General features: G+C 38.7%; 3 protein-coding genes across 15 annotated transcripts in view; 2 read left to right on the top strand and 1 right to left on the bottom strand.

Moving 5' to 3' along the window:
• The window catches only part of itga9 (integrin, alpha 9), a 198,593-nt gene extending 192,712 nt beyond the window's left edge, over positions 1 to 5,881 (top strand). For 2 of the 7 annotated variants that reach the window (XR_015505041.1, XR_015505042.1), the window contains exons 28-30: positions 30 to 1,549; positions 1,682 to 1,880; positions 2,094 to 2,280. Coding sequence is in view for 3 of the 7 variants with exons in the window: in XM_087277709.1 (XP_087133835.1) it covers positions 30 to 128 (99 nt within the window). In the remaining 4 variants the exon portion in view is untranslated. 7 annotated transcript variants of the gene reach the window in all.
• A 1,841-nt stretch (positions 5,882 to 7,722) lies between these two features.
• On the top strand, positions 7,723 to 22,571 carry LOC110440166 (uncharacterized). Of its 5 annotated transcripts, none has more exons than XM_087279799.1 (8): positions 7,723 to 7,768; positions 8,008 to 8,164; positions 9,309 to 9,492; positions 12,656 to 15,919; positions 16,423 to 16,620; positions 16,692 to 16,864; positions 19,054 to 19,171; positions 19,256 to 22,571. In XM_087279799.1, the coding sequence occupies exons 2-8, from the start codon at positions 8,145 to 8,147 to the stop codon at positions 19,454 to 19,456; spliced, it is 4,158 nt and encodes a 1,385-aa protein (XP_087135925.1). In that variant the 5' UTR covers positions 7,723 to 7,768; positions 8,008 to 8,144; the 3' UTR covers positions 19,457 to 22,571. The 5 variants fall into 5 exon arrangements, 3 of the variants coding, with proteins under 3 accessions (XP_087135925.1, XP_087135924.1, XP_087135922.1); XM_087279798.1 differs by having other exon boundaries at positions 7,729 to 7,768; positions 8,079 to 8,164; positions 19,033 to 19,171; XM_087279796.1 differs by having other exon boundaries at positions 7,732 to 7,768; positions 7,967 to 8,164; positions 19,033 to 19,171.
• zc3h6 (zinc finger CCCH-type containing 6) overlaps positions 21,740 to 27,941 on the bottom strand; it is a 21,907-nt gene continuing 15,705 nt past the window's right edge. Inside the window, exons 12-13 of one of the 3 annotated variants that reach the window (XR_015506426.1) lie at positions 25,491 to 26,975; positions 21,740 to 24,236 (exon numbers count right to left, since the gene is read on the bottom strand). Coding sequence is in view for 2 of the 3 variants with exons in the window: in XM_087279812.1 (XP_087135938.1) it covers positions 25,555 to 26,975 (1,421 nt within the window). In the remaining variant the exon portion in view is untranslated. Of the gene's footprint in view, positions 26,976 to 27,941 lie in introns of all 3 variants that reach the window. The other 2 variants (XM_087279812.1, XM_087279811.1) reach the window with 2 other exon arrangements.

Below are 27,941 nucleotides of genomic sequence, written 5' to 3'. Positions count from 1 at the left end.
TGACACACTATTATTCCTGTGTTTTGCAGATGGGATTCTTCAGGAGGCATTACCGAGAGATCATAGAAGCGGAAAAGAACAGGAAGGACAGCGATGAAAGCTGGGATTGGGTCCAGAAGAGCCAATGAGAGCTTGGATTGGGTTCAGAAAATCCAATAAGCTGCTACCTTCACCATGGCCCTCCAGCCTTCCATATGTGGAAGAAAAGAATATTCTCCCGATTTTCCGGAGGTTTGACACTTTTTTTTTATTTTCTGTTGTTGTTTGGTTGACGTTTGGAAGAGACAAAAAAGACTCACAGTGGATTCCATTGCTCCCAATGGGAAAAGCCTCTCGCCGATGGGTCTGAAGAGACGGAAAGAGAGATTTCCTGGAACGGATGTGGATATTGTGTCAATACTAGCAGACAATTACAACCCTCAGGGCGCTGTTGAAAAAGCAAAAAATCTATTTTTTATAAAATGTATTCCATACTGTATAGGAGAAGAGAGCTTCAAGAGATGTTTTCAAAGCACTGATGACTAAAGAGCGGACGTTATTCCTGGGTGCTTTTCAGATCAACACAAACTGCACCTCTTTGTCCTCTGTTCATTCACAGAGAATGCAAAGCAAAGGTCCTTCAGTTGGGAAACTCTTGAGTTACTTTGGAGTGTTTGCATGACTTCAACTAGAACATTTTCGATGGTCGTTTACACAATGGCATCGTCTTGGGGACCTGACAATGGGTTTTTGAACATCTAAATATTGTCTTTAGTACATGGTTAAAGGAACACTCCTGAGTTGAGTTTGGCCATTTTTGAATTCATTCAGCCAAACTTCAGGTCTGTCGGGAGCACTTTTAGCTTAGCTTAGCATAGATGTTTGAATCGAATTAGACCGTTAGCTTCAAGACTTTCAATGATCTTCCTATTTAAAGCTTGGCTCTTGTGTAGTTACATCATGTACTAAGACAGAATATGAAAAGATGTTATTTTCTAGGCTAATATGGCCAGAAACTATATTCATTCTGACGTAATGATAAAAAAACTGCATCAAATTATTGCGATATCAAATATGAAAGTTCCTTGATTGAGTGATCTGCAGAAATCCCAACTTGGGAAAAGTTATTTCCAGGTGATTTGCGGGAGGTTGCAGGAGTTTTGGGGGAGCGGGGATGGAGTGGTTGGTGCATGACGTATTTAAAGAACGTGGGGCGGGGGGATTGGAGGGGGATGTGTGCAACGTATTTGAATACCCTGGGAGGGATGCAGTGGAGAGGGGTGCATGACATATTCGAGGACTGGGAAAAGCGCGATTTCCGAGAGATTATTGTTCATATGTGGGCGCCCGGAAGTCTCTGTGCATATACGGAAGACTTCCTTACGACTTGGGATGTCTGGATCTGTGCTACGCTGTGCTAAAAGTGCTTTGCCAGACATGAAAATCAGCTGAATAAATTAAAAATGGTTAAACTCAGCTGTTTAACTATGGAGAGCTGTAAAATGAACCTATTACTAAATTAGAGTGTTTCTTTAAATCAGGGGTCACCAATCTCGGCCCTGGAGGGCCGGTGTCCCTGCAGGGTTTAGCTCCAACTTGCCTAAACACACCTGCCTGGATGTTTGAAGTATACCTAGTAAGACCTTGATTAGCTTGTTCAGGTGAGTTTGATTAGAAAATCTGTAGGGCACCGGCCCTCCAGGAACAAGTTTGGTGACCACTGCTTTAAATAGAAAACTAGTCAATTTTGAACCACATGCTAATGGTCTAATCTGATTCAATGGCTGAGCTAAAAGCGCTCCCACCAGACTCGTAGATCGGCTGAATGGATTCAAAAATGGCTAAACTCAGCTGTTTAACTCTATGGGGAGCTGTAAAATGAGCTTATTACTAAATTAAAGGTGTTCTTTTAAATAGGAAAGTTATTAAAATTGGTCATTGGTCAGAGCGATACCCTAATGGTCTAATCTGAATCAGTGATCTATGCTAAGGTAAGTTAAGCTAAAAGCGCTCCCGCTAGACTCAGAGATCAGCTGATTGGATACAAAACTGGTAAAACTCAGCTGTTTAACTCTATGGGGAGCTGTAAAGTGAGCTTATTTTATAAAGTAAAGGTGTTCTTTTAAATAGGAAAGTTATTAAAATTGGTCATTGGTCAGAGCGATACCCTAATGGTCTAATCTGAATCAGTGATCTCTGCTAAGGTAAGTTAAGCTAAAAGCGCTCCCGCTAGATTCAAAACTGGTAAAACTCAGCTGTTTAACTCTATGGGGAGCTGTAAAATGACCCATTGCTAAATAAGTGGACCATTTCTATAAATGGCAAAGTTATTGAATATGATCCAATCTGATTAATTGATCTGTGCTAAGATAAAAGTGCTCCCGCTGGACCCAGAGATTACCTGAATGGGAAAAAAAAGAAGTAAAACTCAGCAGTTTTATTCTAGGGGAGCTGTAAAATGAGCATCTTACTAAACTAGTGGAGTGTTCCTTTGAATAGGAAAGTTATTGAAACTGGTTATTTTTGAGTGATGTGCTAATGGTCTAATCTTATTTAATGATCTATGCTAAGTTAAGCTAAAAGACCCGAAGATTGGCCATATGGTTCAAAAAATGATTAAACTCAGCTGTTTAACTCTAGGGAGAGCTGTAAAATTATTAAAATATTAATAAAATAAAGGTGTTCCTTTAAATAGGAAAATTATTGAAACTGGTCAATTTTGAGCAAGATGCTAATGGTCTAATTTGATTTAATAATCTATGCTAAGCTAAGCTAAAAGACCCAAAGATTGGCTGTATGGTTTAAAAAATGGTTAAACTCAGCTGTTTAACTCAAGGGAGAGCTGTAAAATGAGCCTGTTACTAAAATAAAGGTGTTCCTTTAAATAGGAAAATTATTGAAACTGGTCAATTTTGAGCAAGATGCTAATGGTCTAATTTGATTTAATAATCTATGCTAAGCTAAGCTAAAAGACCCAAAGATTGGCTGTATGGTTTAAAAAATGGTTAAACTCAGCTGTTTAACTCAAGGGAGAGCTGTAAAATGAGCCTGTTACTAAAATAAAGGTGTTTCTTTGAATAGCAAACTTATTAAAACTTGTCAATTTTGAGCAAGATGCTAATGGTCTAATCTGATTCAATTATCTATGCTAAGCAAAGCTAAAAGTACTCCCACCAGACCCAAAGATCGGATGAATGGATTAAAAAATGGTTAAACTCAGCTGTTTTACTCCATAGAGAGCTGTAAAATGAGCCTATTACTAAAATAAAGGTGTTATTTTAAAAAGAAAAATTATCAAAACTACTAAATTTTGAGCAAGATGCTAATGGATTCAATGATAGATGCTAAGCTAAGCTAAAAGACCCAAAGATTGGCTGTATGGTTTAAAAAATGGTTGAACTCAGCTTTTAAACTCTAGGGAGAGCTGTAAAATGAGCCTATTACTAAAATAATGGTGTCCTTTAAATAGGTAAGTTATTAAAAGTAGTCACATTTTGAGCAAGATGCTAATAGTCTAATCTGATTCACAGATCTATGTTAAGCTAAGCTAAAAGTACTCCCACCAGACCCAAAGATCGGCTGTATGGATTAAAAAAAATGGTTAAACTCAGCTGTTTTACTCTATAGAGAGCTGTAAAATGAGCCTATTACTAAAATAAAGGTGTTCCTTCAAATAGGAAAGTTATTAAAAGTAGTCAATTTTGAGCAAGATGCTAATGGTCTAATCTGATTCAATGATCTATGCTAAGCTAAGCTAAAAGTACTCCCACCAGACTCGAAGATTGGCTGAATGGATTTAAAAAATGGTAAAACTCAATTAAACTATTACTAAAATAAAGGTGTTATTTTAAAAAGACAAGTTATCAAAACTACAAAATTTTGAGCAAGATGCTAATGGATTCAATGATAGATGCTAAGCTAAGCTAAAAGACCCAAAGATTGGCTGTATGGTTTAAAAAATGGTTGAACTCAGCTTTTAAACTCTAGGGAGAGCTGTAAAATGAGCCTATTACTAAAATAATGGTGTCCTTTAAATAGGAAAGTTATTAAAAGTAGTCACATTTTGAGCAAGATGCTAATGGTCTAATCTGTTTCACAGATCTATGTTAAGCTAAGCTAAAAGTACTCCCACCAGACCCAAAGATCGGCTGAATGGATTAAAAAATGGTTAAACTCAGCTGTTTTACTCTATAGAGAGCTGTAAAATGAGCCTATTACTAAAATAAAGGTGTTCCTTCAAATAGGAAAGTTATTGAAAGTAGTCAATTTTGAGCAAGATGCTAATGGTCTAATCTGATTCAATGATCTATGCTAAGCTAAGCTAAAAGTGCTACCGCCAGACCCGAAGATTGGCTGAATGGATTTAAAAAATGGTAAAACTTAAATGTTTAACTCTAGGGAGAGCTATTTCCAAAACAAGTGTTGCTTTTATATGTAAATGTACCTTGAATGTCATGTGGATGAACAGTTATTGCAAAAAAACAAAAACAGACGTCATTGTAACTGCTCGAGGTGTTCATTTCAGTCCAGTTGTGCTAAAAAAAACACATTCTTAGCTCAAACACGTTTTGTTCATTATATGTGAAATTCACAGCTTGGAGCATTATTTGTACTGCACTGGATATTGACCCACTGAAAGATGCACGTTATTTCACCTTCATAACCTTCCACCAAAAACATATGACCTTTTTACCTTATTTTCCAAACTACCTATCAGATATCTCCACAATCTTACTCCATTCATAACCAGCGAAATCAAATCCTCTCAGAAATGTCGCAATTAGTTTGACTTCAGGATGTCAAGATAAACACTCATCTGCAGAACGTTACATAAGAGACACATTCCAACTCGGCTCACTAATAAAACACTTTAAATCTGCCAAATATTCTGCAAACATTCGGACTGGGTTTACAAGCATGTTCTGCATATTTTCTTCTAGAGTAAACATGACGTCATACTGTGTGTCTCCTGTTTTTTGAACATATTTCTATTTTTTTGAAGACTGCATAGACCCAGGTTTTACCCAGACTAAAATAGATGAGAATGTGCAGTATTCATCACTGAAGCTGATGGGAACAGCTTGTTTTAAGTCAACATTTTGGACGTCACAAACATTCTGCTTCAACACTCAAACGGAGCTTGAAAATAGTATGCTTCTTAGGTTTACTGATTAAACTTGGTTGCATGTTTTTCTACATAAGGGGTCACCAATCTCGGTGTCCATGCGGGGTTTAGCTTCAACTTGCCTCACCACACCTGCCTGGATGTTTCAAGTATACCTAGCAAGACCTTGATTAGCTTGTTTAGGTGTGTTTGATTAGGGTTGGTGCTAAAATCTGCAGTACACCAACCCTCCTGGAATAAGTTTGGTGACCCCTGATCTCTCATTTTAGGAGGGTTTGTTTGAAAATGAAATTTTCATCGGCCTTTATCAATTGGATATTACATGATTTCCAAGAAAAACGTATTGTTTATTTGATTAATAATCTTTCCCAGTACTGGGTTGCAGCTGGAAGGACATCCACTGTGTAAAACATATGCTGGAATAGTTGGCGGTTCATTCCGCTGTGGCAACACCTGATTAATAAGGGACTGAGCTGAAGGTAAATGATAGATCCATAATCACCACTTGCTTGGCAAAAACACGTCTGGATTTCTGGCCTGATTCTTCATAGGTGTGGTTTTTTTTTTTTTTTTTACTAAGAGAGACTTGACATTGTAAGTGTGTACCATAACTGTGAGTGTTGTTGCCATTATCACCTATTTTGAGCATTTTAGAATAAACTACTGTCACTGAATTTCAGTTGTATAGATGTATTGAGGAATATGTTTGTTGTACAAGCTCAAGCTGTATATTTATCTCTTGAATTTGCCATTTTCAAATTAAAAATCACAAACAGATGTTTCGTGTTGGATTTATTCGGTGCCACCCAAATATTTAGTGCAGAGCAGATTTACTTGGTGCAATGATGCCCTCTAGCGGAAAACTAGTGTAGCGTTCATACTGTACTGAAGTGCATATTCTTCTTGTGGTCTTCATTGTGTGACCAAAATCATTATAAAATATATATACTATTTTAAAATGTATATGCTTTAGTGCTACAATAAGAAATGTAAGATTTTAAAATGTTTAAAAGTTATGTATTTAATAAAGGTTATTTTGAATTGTAGGACATTTCTGACTTTTGGTGAAGCAATCTAATAATATTACATGTATTAAAAAATCAGCTTATACATTCTTAAAAAAAAGGTATGCGAGCTGTCACTGGGGTGGTACCTTTTCAAAAAAGTACACATTTGTGCCTAAAGGGTCCATATTAATTCCTCAAGGGTATATATTAGTACCTAAAAAGTACAAAAGTGTTCCTCTCAAAAATTTTGGGTACTAATGTATACTTTTGAGGTACCAATATGGACCCTTTAATTACAGGTACCACCCCAGTGACAGCTCTTGTACCTTTATTTCTGAGAGTGTGCACTGACAAAAGTCTTGTTGCTTATCAGGTTTTAGGAACAACAAACAGTAACTCGACTTCTAGTTGATCATTTGGTATCTGAAATGGCTGATATGAAAGGCAAAGACCTCTAGATTACGCTTTTTTGACCAAAATAAAATATGATCATGCCTTGATTTTGAATTATTTAATTAGGACAGTAAGGTCTGACTTTGCTTAGACAAAAGTCTTGTGACTAAACAGAAATAATGTCCAGTGTAGAATATAAAGTCATGCTGCAGTGGAGACAGAATGAATATTGTGTCTGACTCCATCATGAACTTGGAGGACTGCATCCATACATCTCTGCACTGACTCAAATCACTGATTAATAAAGTCATCTGGAATGGCAAAGAAAGCGTTCCTGCAGGACTCCCAGAGTTCATCAAGCTTCTTTGGATTCGTCTTCAATGCCTCCTCCTTCATCTTACCCCAGACATGCTCAATAATGTTTAGGTCTGGTGACTGGGCTGGCCAATCCTGGAGCACCTTGACCTTCTTTGCTTTCAGGAGCTTTGATGTGGAGGCTGAAGTATGAGAAGGAGCGCTATCCTGCTGGAGAATTTGCCCTCTCCTGTGGTTTGTAATGTAATGGGCAGCACAAATGTCTTGATACCTCAGGCTGTTGATGTTGCCACCCACTCTGCAGATCTCTCGCACTCCCCCATACTGAATGTAACCCCAAACCATGATTTTTCCTTCACCAAACTTGACTGATTTCTGAGAGAGAGAATCTTGGGTCCATGTGGGTTCCAGTAGATCTTCTGCAGTATTTGTGGTGATTGGGATGCAGCTCAACAGTTGATTCGTCTGAAAAATCGTCCTTCTGACACTTTCCCAAATGATCAACGACAAGATATTGAGATCGACGACAAGATATTTGTCAGGCAGTGTAGCATGTTTGGTTCAATCATACTGGAAACGAGTGGAAATATACTGTGGGATACATTCTTAGAGTTTATTATTAGTATTACCATAAATAAGAATGATAGCTATATAAAATGATTGCTTGAATTACATGTTTGCACAAAGTCAAGCAATTGTTATTAATAACTCTCCAAAATATTAGACATTAAAATGAATAAAACTGCATAGACATGCAAATGTTTTAATATTGATATATTTAATATATGCATTAGCTCTTTACCTCACTTTTTAATTAGGTTGAGATGAATGACTTTGGTTACCAAGGGCCATCTGAAAGCCAAACAAACTGTGCCGTCAGCACTGCATTATTTATTAGCAGCTAGTGTGTGACAGGCAGAGCAGTTGCAGGCAGCTCCTACACCACCAGGTACATTTTTAATACATTCACTAGCAAAGAACATCACCTTCTCATTTTACACCAGCTGATCTGAAATTGCCTATTTATTATATTCGCTGTTGAAAATATCAAATTTAGTTGCACATGAACTTTAATGCATTTAGAAATGAAGATGCATTTAGTTGAATTTGCATATTGACACGCACGCATTGAAAATTCTTGTGCAAGAGCGATGGCATCTATACTGGAGGATGGCTTAATAAAAACAGGCTCAATAGAGCAGGTTGTGGCTCCTCTGTCCACTCACCTGTGTCACCTCATCCTGCTGTGCGGGAGCCAGACAGAACTGGAGGATTTCACCCGGCTGGAGGATGCAGCTAAAACCGTGACCAAAGCTTCCAAAAACATGGCCGCTGTAGCAACAAGGTGAGCTGCACACATTTTTCCTGAGAGAGCAGAAAGCATGTAAATGTTTAGTACTGTATATACAGTAAATATATTGAATGAATGAATGAATGAATGAATGAATGAATTTAACAGGGACAATGCACAAAAATTACCAGCTCATTAAACAGTAAAACCAATGTAAAGAATCCAACACAATCATAGTATTTAAATACATACCAGAGGCCTCATAATTCAGAGAATCTCTGATATGTTTAAAATTTCTTAGATTAAATCTCAGTATGGTAGCAACTTTTTTAATATGAGTTTTAAAATTACGGTTTGAGTCCAACATGATGCCTAAATATTTGAATTCAGTGACATTTTTAATACTTTGCCCATTTATAAAAATTTTAAAACATTTCCAACTTTATACCTATTTGAGAAGCACATGGATACAGTCTGTTCAACATTTAGAGTAAGGTTTGAACTTTGAAATTTGAAAACATTTTGCATTTCATTTGTTAATTTTCTAGCAAGTTCTGTTGGATTTTTTCCATGAGTGTAAAGCAAAGCATCATCAACGTGCATTAATAAATCGACATCAATGCGTATAGCTGGTAAATCATTTATATAAATAGTAATAAGTAAAGGTCCTAAAATAGATCCCTGAGGTACTCCTAATTTAATTGGTTTAAATACTATATATGTTGCTTTGTCTCACAAAAACAGACAATTGCATATATTATTAGATTTAAAAGAGCTGTGTTAAAGTCTTTATTGGTGAAAAATATATGGTAACTTCATTGATTTCAATCATTTTTAATATTTAAAAAAAGTTTAAAAGTCCTGTAATAACCCCAGTAACACTTCAGGGATTTTCGAATGAGTATTTCAATGAGTTATCTTTTAAGGGTAAAAAAATATTAATAAACTAAACTTTAAAAAGCAACATGCATGCTTAAGAGAAAACAGCTGGTAATGAAAATAAAAAAATATATATATAAAATATATATAAAAAATAATAATAAATTAATTTATGCTGGTAATCATAATTTGAGCTTAGTACCATCGTTACTTAAAAAATCTAATTTCATGGTATTCATGGTAAATTTGTGGTTTGTTTTCTAAATGTGTAGATGCTGTGCACAGAGTTTCATGTAATACCTCATATTCTTGCATTCAGACTGGTGGCGGACACTGAAGACGATCTCCTGAAGATGGAAATGGTGCCACTGGTGGAATCTCTGACTGTTTCGGGTCAACATGTGCTCCTGGCCACCCAAAAGCTCAGCATTCAGCCAGAGGTCATAGAGCACAGAGAAGAGCTCATTGAGGCCACTCAAAATCTGCTGTTGGGTGTAGTCAAGGTACCTTTGGTTTTTGTTAGGAAGATAAGCACTAAATGGAGAAGTTTGAGATTTTCTTTATCCTGCAAATGTATATATGCCTTTTTGTGTTGGAGTTGGGTTCTGACTTTCCACCAACCTCAAACTGAGTAGGCCCAATCTCAAATAGGACCCTAAAGGGATGACATTTAATGCCTCACGACTAAACAAAGAGTGTCATTGTGCAAAACAACAGGCTTGTCTTTTCTTTTTCTTTTTAATCCTCAGGCTTATTTTTATTTTGGTTTGACATGCTGCGTTAAAAACTTTTTTCATGTGCCTTGAGCTGCTGAAGTTACAGTAAAACACCACTTAGTGGTGCTCAAACACGAAGTGAAGTTTCACAAACTAATTTCAAGAGGAGCATGTGATATGATCGGTTACCACCCCACCCCCACCCCTCCCCCATCCTTTCCTCCTTCCTCCTCCCCATTCTTGATTAGGCGACACGGCAGCTCAGTGGCTAGCACTACTGCCTCGCAACAGGTGGGCCAAAGGTTCAAGTTCTAATTAAGCCAGTCGGCCCTCCCTGCGCAGAGTTTGCATGTTCTCCCCGTGTTTGTGTGGGTCCTCCGGTTTCCTCCCACAGTCTAAAAACCAAGTACATAAACAAATTGTAATAACAGTCACAAGCACTTGACAAATATATCCTGAATCAATCAGAACCACCATCTTAGCCAAAGCATAATTTGGGGCACTTGAGAAGTACCTGATCTCGTATCCCTCCTAATGCTCATTGACCAGGCGGGAACTTTGGGCTCATCTATCTCCGAGCTTAGAGTTCTCTCCCAGGAGAGCATGCCCAACCTGCTATTATAGTCGAGCATTATCTAAGTGTGAACTCTAAGTGTGAAATGGAGAACAAACCTTGGCTCAGATGTCTGTAGGTTATCTCTACATCTAGGGAGTCCACACCATACATGTTAATGCAGGACTAGCCTAAATTTTGATACTGTCAAACCATCTCCCTATTTTACCTTGGTATACAGTATTATCGTTCATAATACAAAATTATGATGTAAGTCTCAGACAGCGTCGTCAAACTGCTGGCTGGTGCCTAAATCGTTCAGAAACTGAATACCCTATATGTGACCTTAGGTTTGAGGTATTTCCATCCGTATTTACCGTCTTTCCCTCCTCGTTGAGTCAAAACCTAAAATCCTGCCAAACTGCAGAAGTTGTGTTCTTTTTCGAGACTAAGTCACTTGGTGCGCGACTCGCCATCTTTCTCCACCTCTCTCTTTCTCCTCCATGCTGTTCTGTTATGACAACCATGCATACACATTTTTAGGCTTTAAATAAATTATATTTCAAGAGTTTACACTTAGCTGATAATAAAGCTTGTTTGGCTTGCTGTCCCGGGAGAGAGCCCTGAGCTTATAAGATCCTCGAGCCCTGGGCTCCCTCCTGTTGCAAGGCGAGAGGGGAGTTTGAGCTCAGGTAGATTTCGATGACTCCCCCTCCTGCTTATTGTAGCTAGGTGTTAAAAATGGATGCTGAGAAGGTGTACTCAGAGTTTGGTTAAAATATTTTTGATTAGTTGTTTAGGGTGCTTGTTTTTTAACTGTGGGAGGAAAACCCACGCGATCACGGGGAGAATGAGCAAAACTCTGCACAGAAATGTCGCCTGGTTTGGAAGGGAATTAAACCAGGGGCATTCTTGCTGTGAGGCAACAGCGCTAATCACTGGCCACCGTGACGCCTGTTTGAAAGGAGGGAAAGTAGGGTTGGGTGGGGGGGTTTCTTCAAGACGAAGATATTGAGATGAGAAAAGTCTGGTTATTTATAGTGAGTTAAGGATCGTCTGATAGGATAATTAGTCATTAGCTAAAGTTGGAACAGTTGTGAACAATCATAAGCATGTGATCTTCTTGAAATTTGTTTATAAATAAACTTCACTAAATATTTAATCCTGGCCTCCTAGGTAAATGCATTGTTTTTCATGTGGTAAAAAGGTTGGACCACTGTTCAGCAAATTCAGCCCCTACCCAAATTAAACATCAGAACTAGTCCATCAAGGGCTGCATTTCAGTCAAATTTTTTATGGGCTCCACTCGCCAATGCCTCTTTCTCGTTCACTCTGATGTACATCATTGATTAAGTTACACAAGTGTTCATTTCTGGCAGAGCATCTAAATGGGTTTAAATAAAAAGCCTTAAACCATTAAGAACTTGGGATTTACAGTGTTGTGATCAGGGCCGGAGCAAGCTGAACTGCCGCTCTAGGCAGAGGACGATCACGCCGCCCTCGACCCCAATGTGAAAACGAAAGTGATCAGTTATGAAAATGAAGTGAGGTGTCGCGGACCTCTTTTCTGCCACCCTATACGCGGATATAACTGAGGACGCGCGGGTGCTGTAGTAGGGAGGGAGGGAGGTGTCGCGGACACCGCTCTCTCTATTCTGCCACCCTATGCGCGGATATAACTGAGGACACGCGGGTGTCACGGACCTCTATTCTGCCGCCCTATGCGCAGATATAACTGAAGACACGCGGTTGCTGCTGATGGAGGTGTCCCTGACGCTGCCCTCTCTATTCTGTTGTCTATGCGCGAATATATCTGAGGTGTGTATATATGAGTATATATGAGTGGTGAGGGAGGTGTCGCGGACATAACTGAGGATGCGGGTGGTAAGGGAGGTATCGCGGACGCCGCCCTCTCTATACTGCCCCCCTAGGCGGCCACCTAGGTCGCCTCAATGGACGCGCCGGCCCTGGTTGTGATGTCACAATTACATTGCATTTTGGGACATAAAGGTGCTGGAGTGGACATATGAAGCCGACATGCTCCCACAGTCGAAATTGAGGGATCGATGGTATAAGCTTTCCTTGTTCATCTGATAAAGTAGAATGCACTTTAAAATAGCAGTGGGGGTGGGAACGTCGACAGTAAAGTCTACAAGTGTTTGTCTAAAAATAAAGTGGAATGCAGCTTGTTGGAGTTGGTAAGAGTCCAGTCCGGTTCTCTCCGGTAACAGGACTGAACACCTCAAAAGAATGGCTTTGACCAAACTCCTAACCCTCTGCCTAAACTCATTAAAACTCAGTTCTCTTGAGTATTGTAGAACAAGCTTTACCCCATCCAGACATGAACATACTGCATGATTGAAAACTAACAGATTCCACTTGTTTTTGGCTCTACAGATCCTTCTAGTGGAAGATGATGCAACTGTGAGGAAGATCACTGCAGCTGCTGACTGGCTCTTGCAGTGTCTTTCTCAAGTAGGAACTGCAGCTGATATATCATCTTTATTGAAAGCATTTCAAGTATACTCCAAGGCAATGCTGCTTCTTCACAACTTGGTGTCGGAAAGAATTCAGGAATTGCGTGACGACAAACAGCAGGAGCATCTGAGGGCCTCTCTAGAAACCCTGAAGAAATGTGTTTCCATGCTTCACACTGCCATGTACACGACCATCAAACATCCCCACAGCGAGGAGGCCCAGGGCGCAAAGCAGTATATCTTAAACCAGGTGGATTCAACTGTAAATGGCATCATAACCACACTCAAGAGCAAATGTGAACCATGTCCTTCGGGCTCATGTGGATACTACACTGAAATACGGAACAAGTTAATAAGATTGCTTTCTAACCATAGTTCTGTTAAAGGTGGTGGTTTTGACATTATGCTTCATGACTTAGTATTCCACAGCATGGCGGTAGCAAACACTTCTCAGAGGGATATTCAGTTTGAGGTTGCTGCACACACCAAACAAGTCCTTCAGGTCTGGTCTGAGATGTCACAACAAATGAAAAGCTATGATGACCAACAGCTAGCAAACACATGTGCTTCCCTATTGAAGCAAATCCATAAACTTGATGAAGCCGTGGCAAAGGCAACACAGTTGCAAGTAATGGACATATTTGTCAGCAGTTCAACTCCTGTTGAAGAGTTAATACACACTTTGAGCATCCAGGATAAGCAAGATGAGCTTGATGTGGAGGCACTTCAGGTGCAGTTTGGATCTTTTACAGCTCATGCTGACAAGATTTCAGAGGTGGCTAGCTTCATCTCAGCTTTAGCATGTGATGAAAAGAGTCTTGAGGCTCTAGAGAACTCGAGGGGATGCATAATGAGACTGAGACAAGCAATTGCAACGCTCGTGCAAAATCTTGAAGAAGGCAAGCTGAGTTCAAGTGAAGCTTTGGAAAAACTAAAAGAAGTCCATCAGAGATGGTCAGAGGAGATAGAGCAACTTTTGCATGCTTGTGGCAGCATAATAAACATAAAAGATTTTGTCTACCTTGCACTGCAGGAGATGGAGAGCAACTGGATAGGGTGCATTGAGGCATATAAAAATGAGAATGGGCAGATTCTCAAAAAACAGGCAAACTTGCTAATTAGTCACATGAGCTTGGTAATCCAGCTTATTAGAAGACACGTCAGTATAAGTGACAATCCAATCTACCGAAATGGACTCCTGGTTCTGATAAAGCAAGCAGAAGGATCTGCTGCCGAGGTGACATGTTGTGTCACTGATATCTATTCTAATACCAGACTTAGCAGTGAGGCTTTCTCGATGCTCTCTACTAGTGTCTCAACAGCCTTTAAACACTTTGACATTCTACGTGAGGGACTGGATGGTTTGCAGCATCCACATTTGCTTAGCCCACTCCGGGAAGGAGCCCGCCAATCTGCTAGTCCTGCACCATATGCTATCCCCATTTCAGAAAACGCAAGATCAACTGAAGTCTCGGATAAAGCTGAATCCGAGTTGTCCGTGCAAAGTTCCACAAATGAAGAAATAGCATGCCAGTTCAACAAAGATTTTGTAAATCAGGATGCTCAAATAATAAGCGAGCATGATGTGTCAAACTCCGAAGAAGCACAGACTACACCTGCCCTAGAATCTAAAGCTGACATACATCTTCATGATATTGATTTGTTGCCACTTTTGTGTGAAGTTGTCTGCATGACCAAAGGTAAAGATGTAGAGGCTCTCAATATGGCCTGTAGTGGAGTTCTAGGACTTTCGAACAGCTATGCGCAAGCCACAAGAGAAGCCGCCAGTGTCATAAACACAGCTGATAATGAGGAAGTGGAAAGCTTGCGGTCCAAACTTGTGTCCTTGACACCCTTACTCATCCAGACAGCACAGGAAACAGCCATGAGTTCAGCCATGAGTACAGATAGTGTTTATAAACACAGTACCCAATTCTCTGACCTCATCAAAAATGCTCGTAAGATACTGCTGCCAGTTGCAGGGATGTGGTACCATGCCATTCAGGCAATGTTTCAAAACTATGTACCCACTATGTTGGAATCCATCAATCAAGAGCTCAATGAGGTCATGTGTTTGTGTGCTGATGCGGTGCAACTTGTGACTTCAGCGGATATAAAAGTGATGGGTGAGTGTCATGAGAGTATGATGTCTTTGCAAAGCAAACTGCAAAAATCTCAAACCAACACCAGGAATCTTACAGACATTGTGGGATCAAGACCAACTCAGACTGATGAGCTTGATGGTCTCTGCATGCTTTGGGCACTGTCTATCCAAGTACTGTTGAACTCATTTGATAAGATAGTTGGAATTGCTACAATTGATGGTAAGACATTCGCTCATCAAATGACACCAAAGAAATGGTTGGCAGTAATCTCTGAGAACTCCCTTCGTATACAAGAAGCTGCAAGACTGTCTTGTTTGAACTGTCGAGACAGCTATAAAGTAAAACTGCTAGGAGAACTACAGGAAGACGTAAAGACACTTACAGATTCATATCTACAGGCTGCTGAAGAGGTTGGTACGGTGTCCATCTCAAGTGTCCTGATTCTGGCAAAGTCAGAGCTGCTTCAGAGACAACTTCAGGTTAAAATGAAAGCACTGTCTTGCCTCTTGAGTAAAGTTAACCAAGATTATGGAAAAGCTATTCGAAACACCATTACTTTGGCATGTTCTGTACAAGCAAAATACAGTGACATGGAAGCTGAAAATACTCTGGCACAGTTCGAAAGTGCTGCAGAATTGCTTATGCAGAATGTAAAGAGTGCCACAGAGTCCATCGAAGACTGTTTCAACTTCATTCGAGACCCAAAGGAGAGGTCCAATCTGAGGTTTATTAATGACCACCTGACTTTTCAAATGTCAGACATTGTGAGTAGAGCCAGATTAATAGCAGAGACACAAACTCTTGGAGATACTCTCACTCTTGATATTCAGTCACAGTGTTGGTCCAGCAAGGCGCATTACCTTGTTGAAGAAATCTGCAAAGTCGATGGTATTCTTGAAGTCACAAAAGAACAGATCAAGTTTTGCTTGCAGGGCAAAGAGTTTGGTGGATTTGTCATGTCCCGACCACCAGCAAGTTTCACACAAAAGAAACCACTACGTCCTATATCCATAAGTAATCAAGAACCCACTAAAAGTAAACCAAGTGTCCAAGACGTGTCCAATCAGGAACCAAACAAGGTAAATTTGTCGATGCTAACAATTATGTAGGTCATTTTAGATTAGGTAATGTCACCGAAAACAGTCATTACGCTCTCAAAAATCAAAAAGACTAAAGCCAGATGAAGTGATATTAGCAATTTACTCAAATAAAGGCAAATGTTTTGATCAAGTTGACTACTGTCAATGCCAAGAAAACAATGGTTTACCTGTCAGCTATTTACATTTATGGAGTCAGACCAAGCAAATGAAACCATGAACAATTTGAACTAAATAAATATTGAACATTTTTAAATCATCAAATATGCCACGACTAAAACATTTGCCTTGTTCTGTAAACTGCTTGTATCACTTCATCTCGATTCTGTCTTTTTAATTTGTGAGTGTGCAGACTTGGTGTGCAGCAACTTTAACCTTGGGATTTTTTTAGGTCTTTGCACCTGACGGGTTGTTTTGTTGGTCTGTTCAGTCTTTAGTTGCTTTTCCAAGAACAAGCAATGTAAAAAATAACTTATCTACCGCAGGAAGAGACATCCCCAAGAAGCCCAAGGCGTCCAGTGTATACATTGGTAGATTCCACTCTCTCTTACACGTCTTTATTTCTGAAGCGGGAGACTGAGAAGTGGGATGACCAAGGTAACCAGATAGTAAAAGTCACAAAAGAAATGGCAGATAAACTCTATTACATGGCTCAGTACCTAAAGAAGAAAGGGCCAATACAGGTCAGAAACCTTTACATTTTCTTTTCCCACAAAAGTTGAATCCCATACTGACACACGTGTTTCTCTTCTAGAGCAAAGATGCTTTTGTTACATCAGCGAAAGACCTCATCTCAAGCGGTCAGTCGATCACCCAGTTTGTGCGTGTCATTGCAGACCACTGTTTAGACAAGCACTGCACAGAGGAACTATGCGTCATCGCAGAGCAGATTCTTACCATTTCCAACCAACTTACCATCATTTCAAGGTAAGAGACAATCAATGGCAAAACTCTTTAGGTCTGTTGGAAGGTCTCTCTTTCTTTCTTGCTGCATCTTAAACGGTTAGTTCACCCAAAAATGAAAATTCTGGCAGTAATTACTCAGCCTCATGACAACTCAAACCACTTTGACCTTCATTCTTCTTCAGAACACACATTTAAGATATTTTGTATGAAATGCTACATACACAGCAATGGTCCCGACTAATTCAAAGTTCATAATGCCGAGTTCAGACTGCATGATTTTTAAAGTAGCCACATCACGGATGTTTTCACACTGCATAAACATATGAGGTAGCATTCCATCGCTGATATGTTTATGTAACGGAGGCCAACCAGTAGGGGCTGTGCAGGTAAACCAGACTTCTCTGACCTCTAAAGGTGCTCTAGCCACAGACGCTAGAGGCCATGGTCTTGGCCTCCTTAGTAGAGCAACCGACTCCCATGCGGAAGGTTGCTGGTTAGATACCGGCTCGGAGTGGGTTGGGTGGCGTAGAACCAGCGGGGTTACATTGGTGCCGTGACCGGGATGGGAGTGAGGTTTAGGGGAATGAGTGTAATGGAGGCCAGCTAGTGAGTGCTGTGCAGGTAAACCTGACTTCTCTGACCTCTAAAGGTGCTCTAGCCACAGACACTAGAGGCCTCCTTGTTAGAGCAACCGAATCCCATGCGGAAGGTTGCTGGTTCAATACCAGCTCAGAGTACATTTACACTGCAAGATGGATCAGCGACAGGGGTTTCACAATGCATGGCTTTACCATAGGAGAATTGCTAACAACTTTGTCTCGGCTGGCAAACTACGTCTCACAACCAAACTCAGTCAAGAAGTGAAATGGAAACAATGTGAAGTTATACAGTATAAATTTGTTTTTTGTTATTAGCTACATAATGAAAAAGAAATTTTTAGTGGGGTATATGTACTTATTTAGCTTACCTGGGTTTTGAAGGGAATTGACAATTTTTCTTTTAACTTTTTTTTCTTTTTCGACCCGGTTGTGGTATTGCTTAGATAACACATCAAACAGACACAGGTGCTCCTGACAAACTTACACTAATTTTTCTTCCATTTCTTGGGTCCAAATCAACTGAAAATAAGCGCTTTTCCCTCAATAAACTTCCTGCTGGCCTGCAGATACCCATATTAGTGGATGCTGCTCTCTCATTGGCTGTAGGTAATTTCTGATGTCATTTTCAATCAGAACACATTTCACACGGCTTGAATTTGAACTCATCGGCGATTCTCTCAGATCGCGTCTTTGATAGTTCACAATGCGTGATTGTTACTCACGTAATCGAGCACCTATTTGCCTGTGATTTCAGGCATTTGTCGCCGATTCCTCAAAACTTGTCAGCGAGTTAAAATCGAGGCTAAAATCATGCAGTCTGAACTTGAAATCTACAGTGGTTCACTTGGAATATCATCAAGCTTTGAGAGAACATTTGTGCACAAATAAAACAAACATAATGACTGCAACAGTGTCAGTATAGGGGGTGCATTCATGATAGTGTTATGCACTGACGTATACTGTATATATACTCCGGATGCTAATTCCTCTGTTTGAAACTTTTTTCCCCCAAAATATAACATTTACAAACAAAATGACGTTCAACTTAAAGCTTTAAAATGTATTATTTTAGGGGGCTTGGCTTCAGGCTTGTTACAGAAATTAAATAATATACAATAAGAAGAAATCAATATACACAGATAAAGAATGGGGGAAATCCTATACTGACACTGTGGAGAAGAAACTGTTGAATAAAGTGATTATTTTGGTTTCCTCAGCGCACAATATTTTACTTGCAGCTTCATAATATCCTGATTGAACCACTGAATGCATATTGACTGTTTTGAGAATTTGTTTTGGGTATTTTTATGGACTCTGAATGAGTTGGGAATGCTGCAAAGGATGAGGGAGCTCTCAGATTTGACCCAAAATATCTTCATTTGTGTTCTAAATGTGAACGAAGGTCTCAGGGATTTGAAACAACATGAGGATGAGCAATTAATAACTGATAATCAAGAAGTAGTTTTAATTTTTGGGTGAACTAACCTTTTAAGGTTTCTTTCTTTCCTACCGTACATCACTGCCACATTTGATAATGCAATTACAATGTTACTCTCAAATTAAACAAGCAAAAACGTCATGTGACCCAAGGGGTGCATGGTGTCTCTCCAGTGTTAATGCAGTTACTCCTGGGTGCAAGTCTTCAGACGAGATCCTGGTGAAAAACGCACAGAATCTGCTTCAGACTGTTATCCAAGGAGTCCGAGCTGCAGAAACTGCATGTATCAGGGTAAGAAAATGATTGTTCATCTGGTCTTGAATGGTATTTGTCACGCTAGGGTTTGCTGTTTTAAATGCTTCTTTGTTTTTTTAGGGTTTGAAACAACCTGAGCCAAACTCTGAAGCAGCAAAGGCAGCGGCTTTCTGTTTTCAGTGGAAAAAGTCTCTGCTTATCCACCGAGCTCAAGAACAGCTCAACCCTGAAACTGATGAATTGGGTCTACGCAGAACCTCACCGCATTCAGCGGCACCCAGCCTTGCACCACACATCAACGTTTTAGATAACTACAAATAATGAGTCAACATAGAATATCACAGGCAAAAATAAAGACCCTTTATTTTGATATATTCTGTTATCATTGTAGAGCAGGGGTTCTCAAACTCTTGGTGTCCTGCAGATTTTAGCTCCAACTTGCCTCAACACGTGTGCAAGGATGTTTTTAGAAAGCCTAGTAAGAGCTTAGGGTGTGGTCAACCACTGATTGGGGCTGGAACTAAACTTTGCCGAACACCGGCCCTCCAGGATCGAGTTTGGGAACTCCTGCCTCAACACATGTGCAAGGATGTTTCTAGAAAGCCTGGTACAGTGGTGCTCAACCCCGTTGCTGGAGATCGATCTTCCTGCAAAGTTTAGCTCCAACCCTGACCAAACACACCTGAACCAATTAATTAGGCCCTGAACAGCACGTGATAATTACAGGCAGGTGTGTTTGATATGGGTTGCAACTGAAATCTGCAGGAAAGTCGATCTCCAGAAACAGGGTTGGTCACCCCTAGCCTAGTAAGAGCTTGATTAGCTAGCCCAGGTGTGTCTGATTGGGGTTGGAACTAAACTTTGCAAGACACCGACCCTCCAGGACAGAGTTTAGGAACCCTTGCCTCTACACACGTGCATGGATATTTCTAGAAAGCCTAGTACAGGGGTGCTCAATCCTGTTCCTGAAGATCTACCTTCCTGCAGATTTCAGTTGCTACCTATATCAAACACACCTGCCTGTAATTATCAAGTGGTGTTCAGGTCCTAATTCATTGGTTCAGGTGTGTTTGGTATGGGTTGCAACTGAAATCTGCAGGAAGGTAGATCTTCAGGAACAGGATTGAGCACCCCGGGCCTAGTAAGAGCTTGATTAGCCAGACCAGGTGTGTCTGATTGGGGTTGGAACTAAACCTTGCAGGACACCGGCCCTCCAGGACCAAGTTTGAGAACCCCTGCCTCAACACACATGCAAGGATGTTTCTAGAAAGCCTAGTAAGAGTTTGATTAGCTAGCCCAGGTGTGTCTGATTGGTGTTGGAACTAAACTTGGGTCATGCCGATCACTCAATGCAGAGGTATAAACCACACTTAAAGCGTTAAAGGAAAACAACTCGACACTTCTATATGTGTTCGGACATAGTGTACATGAAAAATAAATCAATGTCTAACATTGTCTAAATGTGGAATCACGGTGGCGCAGTGGGTAGCACGATCGCCTCACAGCAAGAAGGTCGCTGGTTCGAGCCTCAGCTAGGTCAGTTGGCATTTCTGTGTGGAGTTTGCATGTTCTCCCCGCATTGGTGTGGGTTTCCTCCGGGTGCTCCGCTTTCCCCCACAGTCCAAACACATGCACTATAGAGTGGAGGAACAATGACGTCAATGTGTATGCAAAAACCCGGAAGCGAGTTAGCATTTTAGCACTTCGGGTTCCCTCGTCCCAAAGTCAATGGGTTTTTTTCAATAGGATTCAGTTAAAATTCTTAAACAAGGTTCATGGCTGACACAAACTCTAGATACTTTCACGTTTTATTCTACAACATAAAACACATCAGTTACAGCACACTCTTGATTTTTTAAATCGATTATGCTTCTTTAAAATGACGGTTGCTATCAAGTTGCTAAATGGGACTACAGGCGGTGTCGGAGGCATTATACGTCATCAAGCTGATCTGGCCTGGAGCGCAGCTTGCTTGTGTTGGGCATTTGGATTTGGCTGTTATTTAAGTATTTTCATGAATAGTATTTTATAGTTTGCAGTATTTTTCTATTGGTAATTCATATTGTTTATAGATAATTCCTTCACTTGTAAAGACTGTCAAGACAGATTAATTTGTTGATCATTTATTTTAATTAAACGTGAAAGTGTATGAGTGTGAATGCAAGAGTGTATAGGTGTTTCCTAGTGTTGGGTTGCATATGGAAAGGCATCCGCCATGTAATCAGAAAAGAAAGTGAAATTGTCTAAATGTATGCTTATGAAACTTTCACCAAATGCAACACACGTTGATATGGTTTTTACATTTATACAAATTCAAAAATGTTATATTGCGTCAGGATTGTATTTATTTTTTGCATTTATTTGTTAGAAAAGTTACCACAAATGAGTTACTTGCACTTTTTGTAGGGTCTTTGTTGGATAAAACAGTTTAAGTGAACACTTCTGATATCTTTAGGCATCTGAACAAGTCCTTTATGTTATTTTTTTCTCTCTGCAGGAATAACCTGCAGCCTAAAAATTGTTTAAGACAGACGTTATTCAGCTGCCTGAATCTAGAATGGGCTTAACAGCACAACAGTGAAATCCACGTCCAATGCACTGATATCAGAATCACTGAATTCATTTTTATTTTCGACACAAAGTTAAAAAAACAAAAGAGGAAAGTGAGGGATGCATTTAATCCCCCTCACTAAAATGTCAGTCAATGGTAAAACAACACAAAAGCAATCGAGTACGGTCTGTGAAAAACAACATACATAAACTAGAAAACTCTATACACCAACAAAAATGATGACCATAAAAAAAGAAAGTGTTAAAAAGAAAAACATTTACAATAGAGATTCTCCAAACCTTTTCATCACTAAAATCCCAAATGCACCTTAGATGGAAATTCAAACGAGACACAGAAGTGCTGCAATATTACAGTGTATATATACTTTTCATGTAGCTGCGTGATAAATACTGTGGGAATTCAGCAAAAAGTCATATATTTCTTTTCCAATAGCTTGATGCATTGCACAGTACTACAAATATGAATACTTAAAGCCACACATCCCTTTTTAACCTTTGATAGCGAAAGAACAATGTAGTTCATGTTTATATTACACACATACGCACCTGTTCAGCAGAGCCTGCTCAACCAAAAGTCTCCATATATCAGATAGAAATGCACTTAAAAGCAACTGCCTATCCGGTGATAATCTATAAATGCACAACATGAGGCCAACACAAAAAAAATAGACATCTGATTAAATCAAAAAAAGATGGGAGAAGGGGGAGAATATATGTACAAACCAATATAAATAAATAAAAAAGCTTCATATACATGCAAGGTGAATATAAACAAGATGAACATCATACATTAAATGCATGAGCTATACACTGCTTTTTGTCTAGTTTCTAGTCCAAATATATAAAAATATTTAAATTAAAAAGTATTTAAAAAAATCTGATTTGGAACAACATGAGGATGAGTAATTGATAAGAGAATTTTCATTTTTGGGTGAACTAACCCTTTAGTGTTTAGTCTTTCCAACCGTACATCACTGACATATTTGATAATGCGATTACAAGTTTACCCTCAAATTAAACATGCAAAAACGTCATGTGACCCAAGGGGTGCATGGTGTTTCTCCAGTGTTAATGCAGTTACTCCTGGGTGCAAGTCTTCAGACGAGATCCTGGTGAAAAACGCACAGAATCTGCTTCAGACTGTTATCCAAGGAGTTCGAGCTGCAGAGCATCAGAGTAATAGACTGGGAAAGCTTTACTCCATCAAATTTCAGTATTATTTATATAAATTCCAAAGATCTACTATTGCCTTGTCTACAAGAAAATCAATTAAAAAAGTAGTAGAGGTGTTCATCTTGTCCTGAATGGGATTTAGCATGCTCAGGTTTGCTGTTTTAAATGCTTCTTTATCATTTTTTAAGGTTTGAAACTACCTGAGCCAAACTCTGAAGCAGCACAGGTAGCAGCTTTCTGTTTTCAGTGGAAAAAGTCTCTCCTAATCCACCGAGCTCAAGTACAGCTCAACCCTGAAACTGATAATTGGGTCTACACAGAACCTCACCTCATTCAGCGGCACCCAGCCTTGCACCACACATCAACGTTTTAGATAACTACAAATAATGAGTCAACATAAAACAGAATTAAGAAGACAAAATTGCACAAAATAAAAGTCGAAATTAAGTGAGTTTTACCTTAATACACGCTAAATAATCTGCCACTGAGGGACGCAAAATAATCTAGCTTTAACTTTAAAAAAATTATTTTGCATACCCTATGCATTGGCAGATTATTAGCTTGTTTTAAGTTAAAACTCACTTAATTTTGATGCATTATTTTTAAAAACAAGACTATTTTTTACTTCTTGATTAAATTTTTTTTTTTATATTTGGACTAGAAACAAGAGAAAAACTAAATGCATGAGCTATACACCATTTAGAGTTTTTGTCTTGATTCTTGAACTTCAATCAAAAAGTTAAACATATTGTCTTGTTTACAGAATTATAAATTAATAGTTTTTTTTTCTTTAAAAAACAATATAAATAATCTGCCAACGAGGTAGGCAAAATAATTTTGTTTTCACTTTAAATAATTATATTTTGCATACCCTATGAACTGGCTGATTATTTAGCTTGTTTTGGGCAGAAAAATATTGATGTATTATTTCTGAAAACAAGGCAATATTTATTTTACTTTCTGAATTAAGAATTTTTAGATATTTGGACTAGAAACAAGACAAAAACTAAATTAATGAGCTACACACCAATTACAGTTTTTGTCTTGTTTCGAGTCTAAATATCAAAAAGATCATAAATAAAAAACAAATAATTAAATATACAGTCTTGTTTTTAGAAATAATGCATCGAAATTAAGTGAGATTTTCCTTTAAACAAGATAAATAATCTGCCAATGAGATAATCAAACTAATCTTGCTTTCGCTGTGAAATAATTGTATTTTGCATACCCCATTGGCAGATTATTTACCTTGTTTTGAGAAAAAAAAACTTCACTTAATTTTGACACATTACTTTTATTTCTGAAAACAAGATATTTTCTTTTTACTTCTTGATTTAAGAATGTTGAGATATTTGGACTAGAAACAAGACAATAAATGAATGAGCTAAATGCATGAACTATACAGCGCTTAGAGTTTTTGTCTTGTTTCTAGCCCAAAATATCTAAAAAAATACTTGAATCAAAAACTAAAAATACTGTCTTGTTTTCAGATATAAAACATTAAAAAACAAGCTTAAAAATCTGCCAATGAGGTAAGCAAAATAATCTTGTTTTCACTTTGAATTAAGTTTATTACTCAATTGGCATTTGATGTATTTTTTCTTAAAATAAGACAGTACTTTTTAACTTCTTGATTTAAGAATGTCTAGATATTTAGACTAGAAACGAGACAAAAACTAAATGCATGAGCTAAATGCTTGAGCAGCGCTTAGTGCTTTTATCTTGTTTCTAGTCCAAATAATAAACACTTCTTAAATCAAGAAGTAAAAAGTACAAAATATTATCGTGTTTTCAGAAATAATACATCAAAATTAAGTGAGATTTTCCTTTGAACAAGCACTCAAAGGCCAATAAGATAAGCAAACTAATCTTGATTTCGCTTTGAAAAAATAATTTTATTTTGTATACCCCAATGGCAGATTATTTAGCTTGTTTTGTGAAAAGAAGCTTTATTTCTGAAAAGAAGACTACTTGATTTAATAATTTTTAGATATTTGGACTAGAAACAAGAGAAAAACTAAATGCATGAGCTAAATGCATGAAATATACAGCGCTTAGAGCTTTTGTCTTGTTTCTAGTCCAAATATTTTTAAACAAATCTTAAATCAAGAAGTAAAAAGTATTATCTTGTTTTTAAAAATAGTACATCAAAATTAAGTAAGTTTTTTTCTGGAAACAAGCACAATAATGAGGTAAGCAAAATAACCTAACTCTCGTTTTGAAATGATTTCATTTTACTTAAATACTATTCACCTTGTTTTAAGGAAAACATTTTTGACATATTATTTCTGAAAATAAGACAATATATTTTTACTTCTTGATTTAACAATTATTAAATAAATGGACCAGAAACGAGACAAGAGCTAAATGCATGAGCTATACACCGCTTAGTGCTTTTGTCTTTTTTTTTAGTCCAAATTAGTCAAAATTAAGTGAGTTTTTCCCTTAAAACAAGCTAAATAATCTGCCAATGAAGTAAGCAAGGTAATCTTACAATCACTTTTGAAATAAGTTTATTTTGCATATCCCATTGGCAGATTATTTAACTTGTTTTAAAGAAGAATTCACACATTTGTTAAATCTTGATTTAAGAATTTTTATATCTCTGAACTAGAAACAAGACAAAAACTCTAAGAAACTCGAAAAAAAAAATTTGCTGTGTATTTAGTGTGAGTTTACTGACAGAATGGTGATGCTGTAGGGTCAAATGTTTTAAAGACATCCCTTAAAGGCCTGTCTTTCTTCTTACTGTCTTTGTCCTCTTCTTCCTCCGGTGCATTTGCACCAGTGGAGCCGACAGGTTTGTTTTGCCGTGGGTCAGTATATGCAGGCCGTATCAGTCCTGCCAGTGCCTGAATGGGTAAATTATGCACTGCTGGAGCTGCCGCCAAAACAGGAGAACAAGGAGACGCCGGCATTACAGTAGGCACTGGAGGAATCGACACACTTGCATTGCTCTCAGAGTCCTCAATAGTGTTTTTATCATCCTTTTCTGGTGATTCATGAGGAGGAGACAACTTTGTAGACGGCGGCTTTAGTATCCCTGACTTTCTAGGCATCTCCTCGCTTTCCCGTTTTGGAGAAAGTAAGCTGTGATTACGTGGATCATATAAACTAATCCCACCCAACAATGTGGTTGGGCTTTCAAGACCAGCACCCATCGATGAAGCCAGACGTGGTGCATACGGAGGCAACTTTTCAGACTTTTCCACACTAACCGGTTGGTTTGAGGACGCACGCTGTATTCTCGGATCCACTCTTTCGATTGGACTCTCTTTAGCAACCGGGAGCTTGGAGTCTAGACTTCCGGAGCGGTTTATTCTGGGATCGAGCGCTTTATGAGTGCGTGGATCTGTAGGCTTGTCTTGATGTCGAGGATCTACAGTCCTAGCAGGCGGACTTCCAATCCGCACGACGCCCTCTTTAAAGCGTGCCGCGGCCAAACGTGGATCTGGAGGACTCAGAGTTACAGACGGAGGGTGATCAGGTGGAGACGAAAGGCTACGGTTTAATTGCGCGTCAGCGATTAACGGTGGAAGCGGCAGGTTTATGGAGTGCTCCTGTTTGGGAATCAACGACGGGATGAGGTCTTCTGGAGCCCAAATTACGGTTTGAGAAAAAGCCGGACGCTGGAGGAGAATATCCACTCGGATGTGACTGAATTGTTTGATTTGACAGCGCGGGTCTCGCTGGGTTCCTCCGGGAATGGGATCTAGCGGGATTAGAACTGCACGCTCACGAAGCTCTCTTTCGCATTCATCATCGTCCTCTCCTGCTGGGGTTTTATGGGATACAGAGGGATTCGGGTGCCGATGATGAGGGTCAGGTTTGGGGGCATCTGAAGGTTTTAATTTGCGTGGGTCTCTGGCAAGCCTGGGGTCTCCGACAGCATCCTCTTTTCTGGGGTCTGGTGGACGCTGACGTGGGTCTGCCTTTATTCGAGGGTCAACAACGCGTTCCTTCTGGAGTCTTGGGTCAGCTGGTGCCACGCTGGGTTGGTTTTTCAGCATTTCGTTTTGCTTTTTGAGTGTGTTAAGGATTGCTTTTACACTACTGCCCTCCTCGTCGTCGCTGGAGTACCAGTTAGGAGTTTCGTCTAATAAATAGAAATCAATCAAATATTAAGAGTATGAATCAGTGTTCCCATTCTTTCATGAACAGCAGATTCAAGAATGTTTTAAAGCACCCGTCATTTTAAATCAAGCACCCTTGTAATTCATAACCCAGCATATGTATGACCATAAAAATCCTCACTGCACATTTCACTTACATTTGATGTTTACATTAAAAATGCCAAAGAAATTAAAAAATTAACCATTTTAAACAGTGATGTTTAACGAACTTTCATATAATCTGTTGAATTCAATATTGGTTCAAGTTCAGTTTCTGAAATATTGCTAAAATGTGCATTATTTGTCAGTGATATGGTACAAATTTTAGATTTTTCAATTTAAAAATTCACATTATTTCGTTCTGTTTTTAAAAGCAGCAGAGTACAATTGTTGAAATAATCCCATAAACAAATTTGATTTCAAATTTAATTCAAGCACATTCACCTATGCTAGTTTTTAACAGTATTTTCCAGGCCTTGAATCCATATGTCTGAAATTCAAGTACTTTAAAGAAGCGTGGGCCCCCTGATGAATTTTCAAACCATAAACATCTTTTTTACGAATGACTATTTTCTGACTATTCAATATTATTATTGATTTGACTATATTGTTGTTTTTGATTATCAACATACTTTTTTACAGAAAATCAACAATAATGGAGCCAAAATTTTATCAGCAGAAGTAAAGCTGAAGTTAGAAGAGAATTAGCAGGCAATGATATAAACAGAACACTGAAAGAAATTGTATGAATACTGTGATGTAAATAACGGATCGACTATATATATAATGTTGAAGTCAGAATTATTAGCCCTCCTTTAAATTTTTCTTTCTTTTTTAAATATTTCCAAAATGATGTTTAATAAAGCAAGGACATTTTTACAGTATGTCTGATAATATTTTTTCTTCTGAAGAAAGTCTTATTTGTTTTATTTAGTTTAAAATAAAAGCAG

The sequence above is a fragment of the Danio rerio genome, chromosome 13, assembly GCF_052040795.2.
Source record: "Danio rerio strain M-AB ecotype USA chromosome 13, GRCz13ab, whole genome shotgun sequence".
Taxonomy (NCBI): domain Eukaryota; kingdom Metazoa; phylum Chordata; class Actinopteri; order Cypriniformes; family Danionidae; genus Danio; species Danio rerio.
This window is presented reverse-complemented; position numbering and strand designations above follow the sequence as displayed.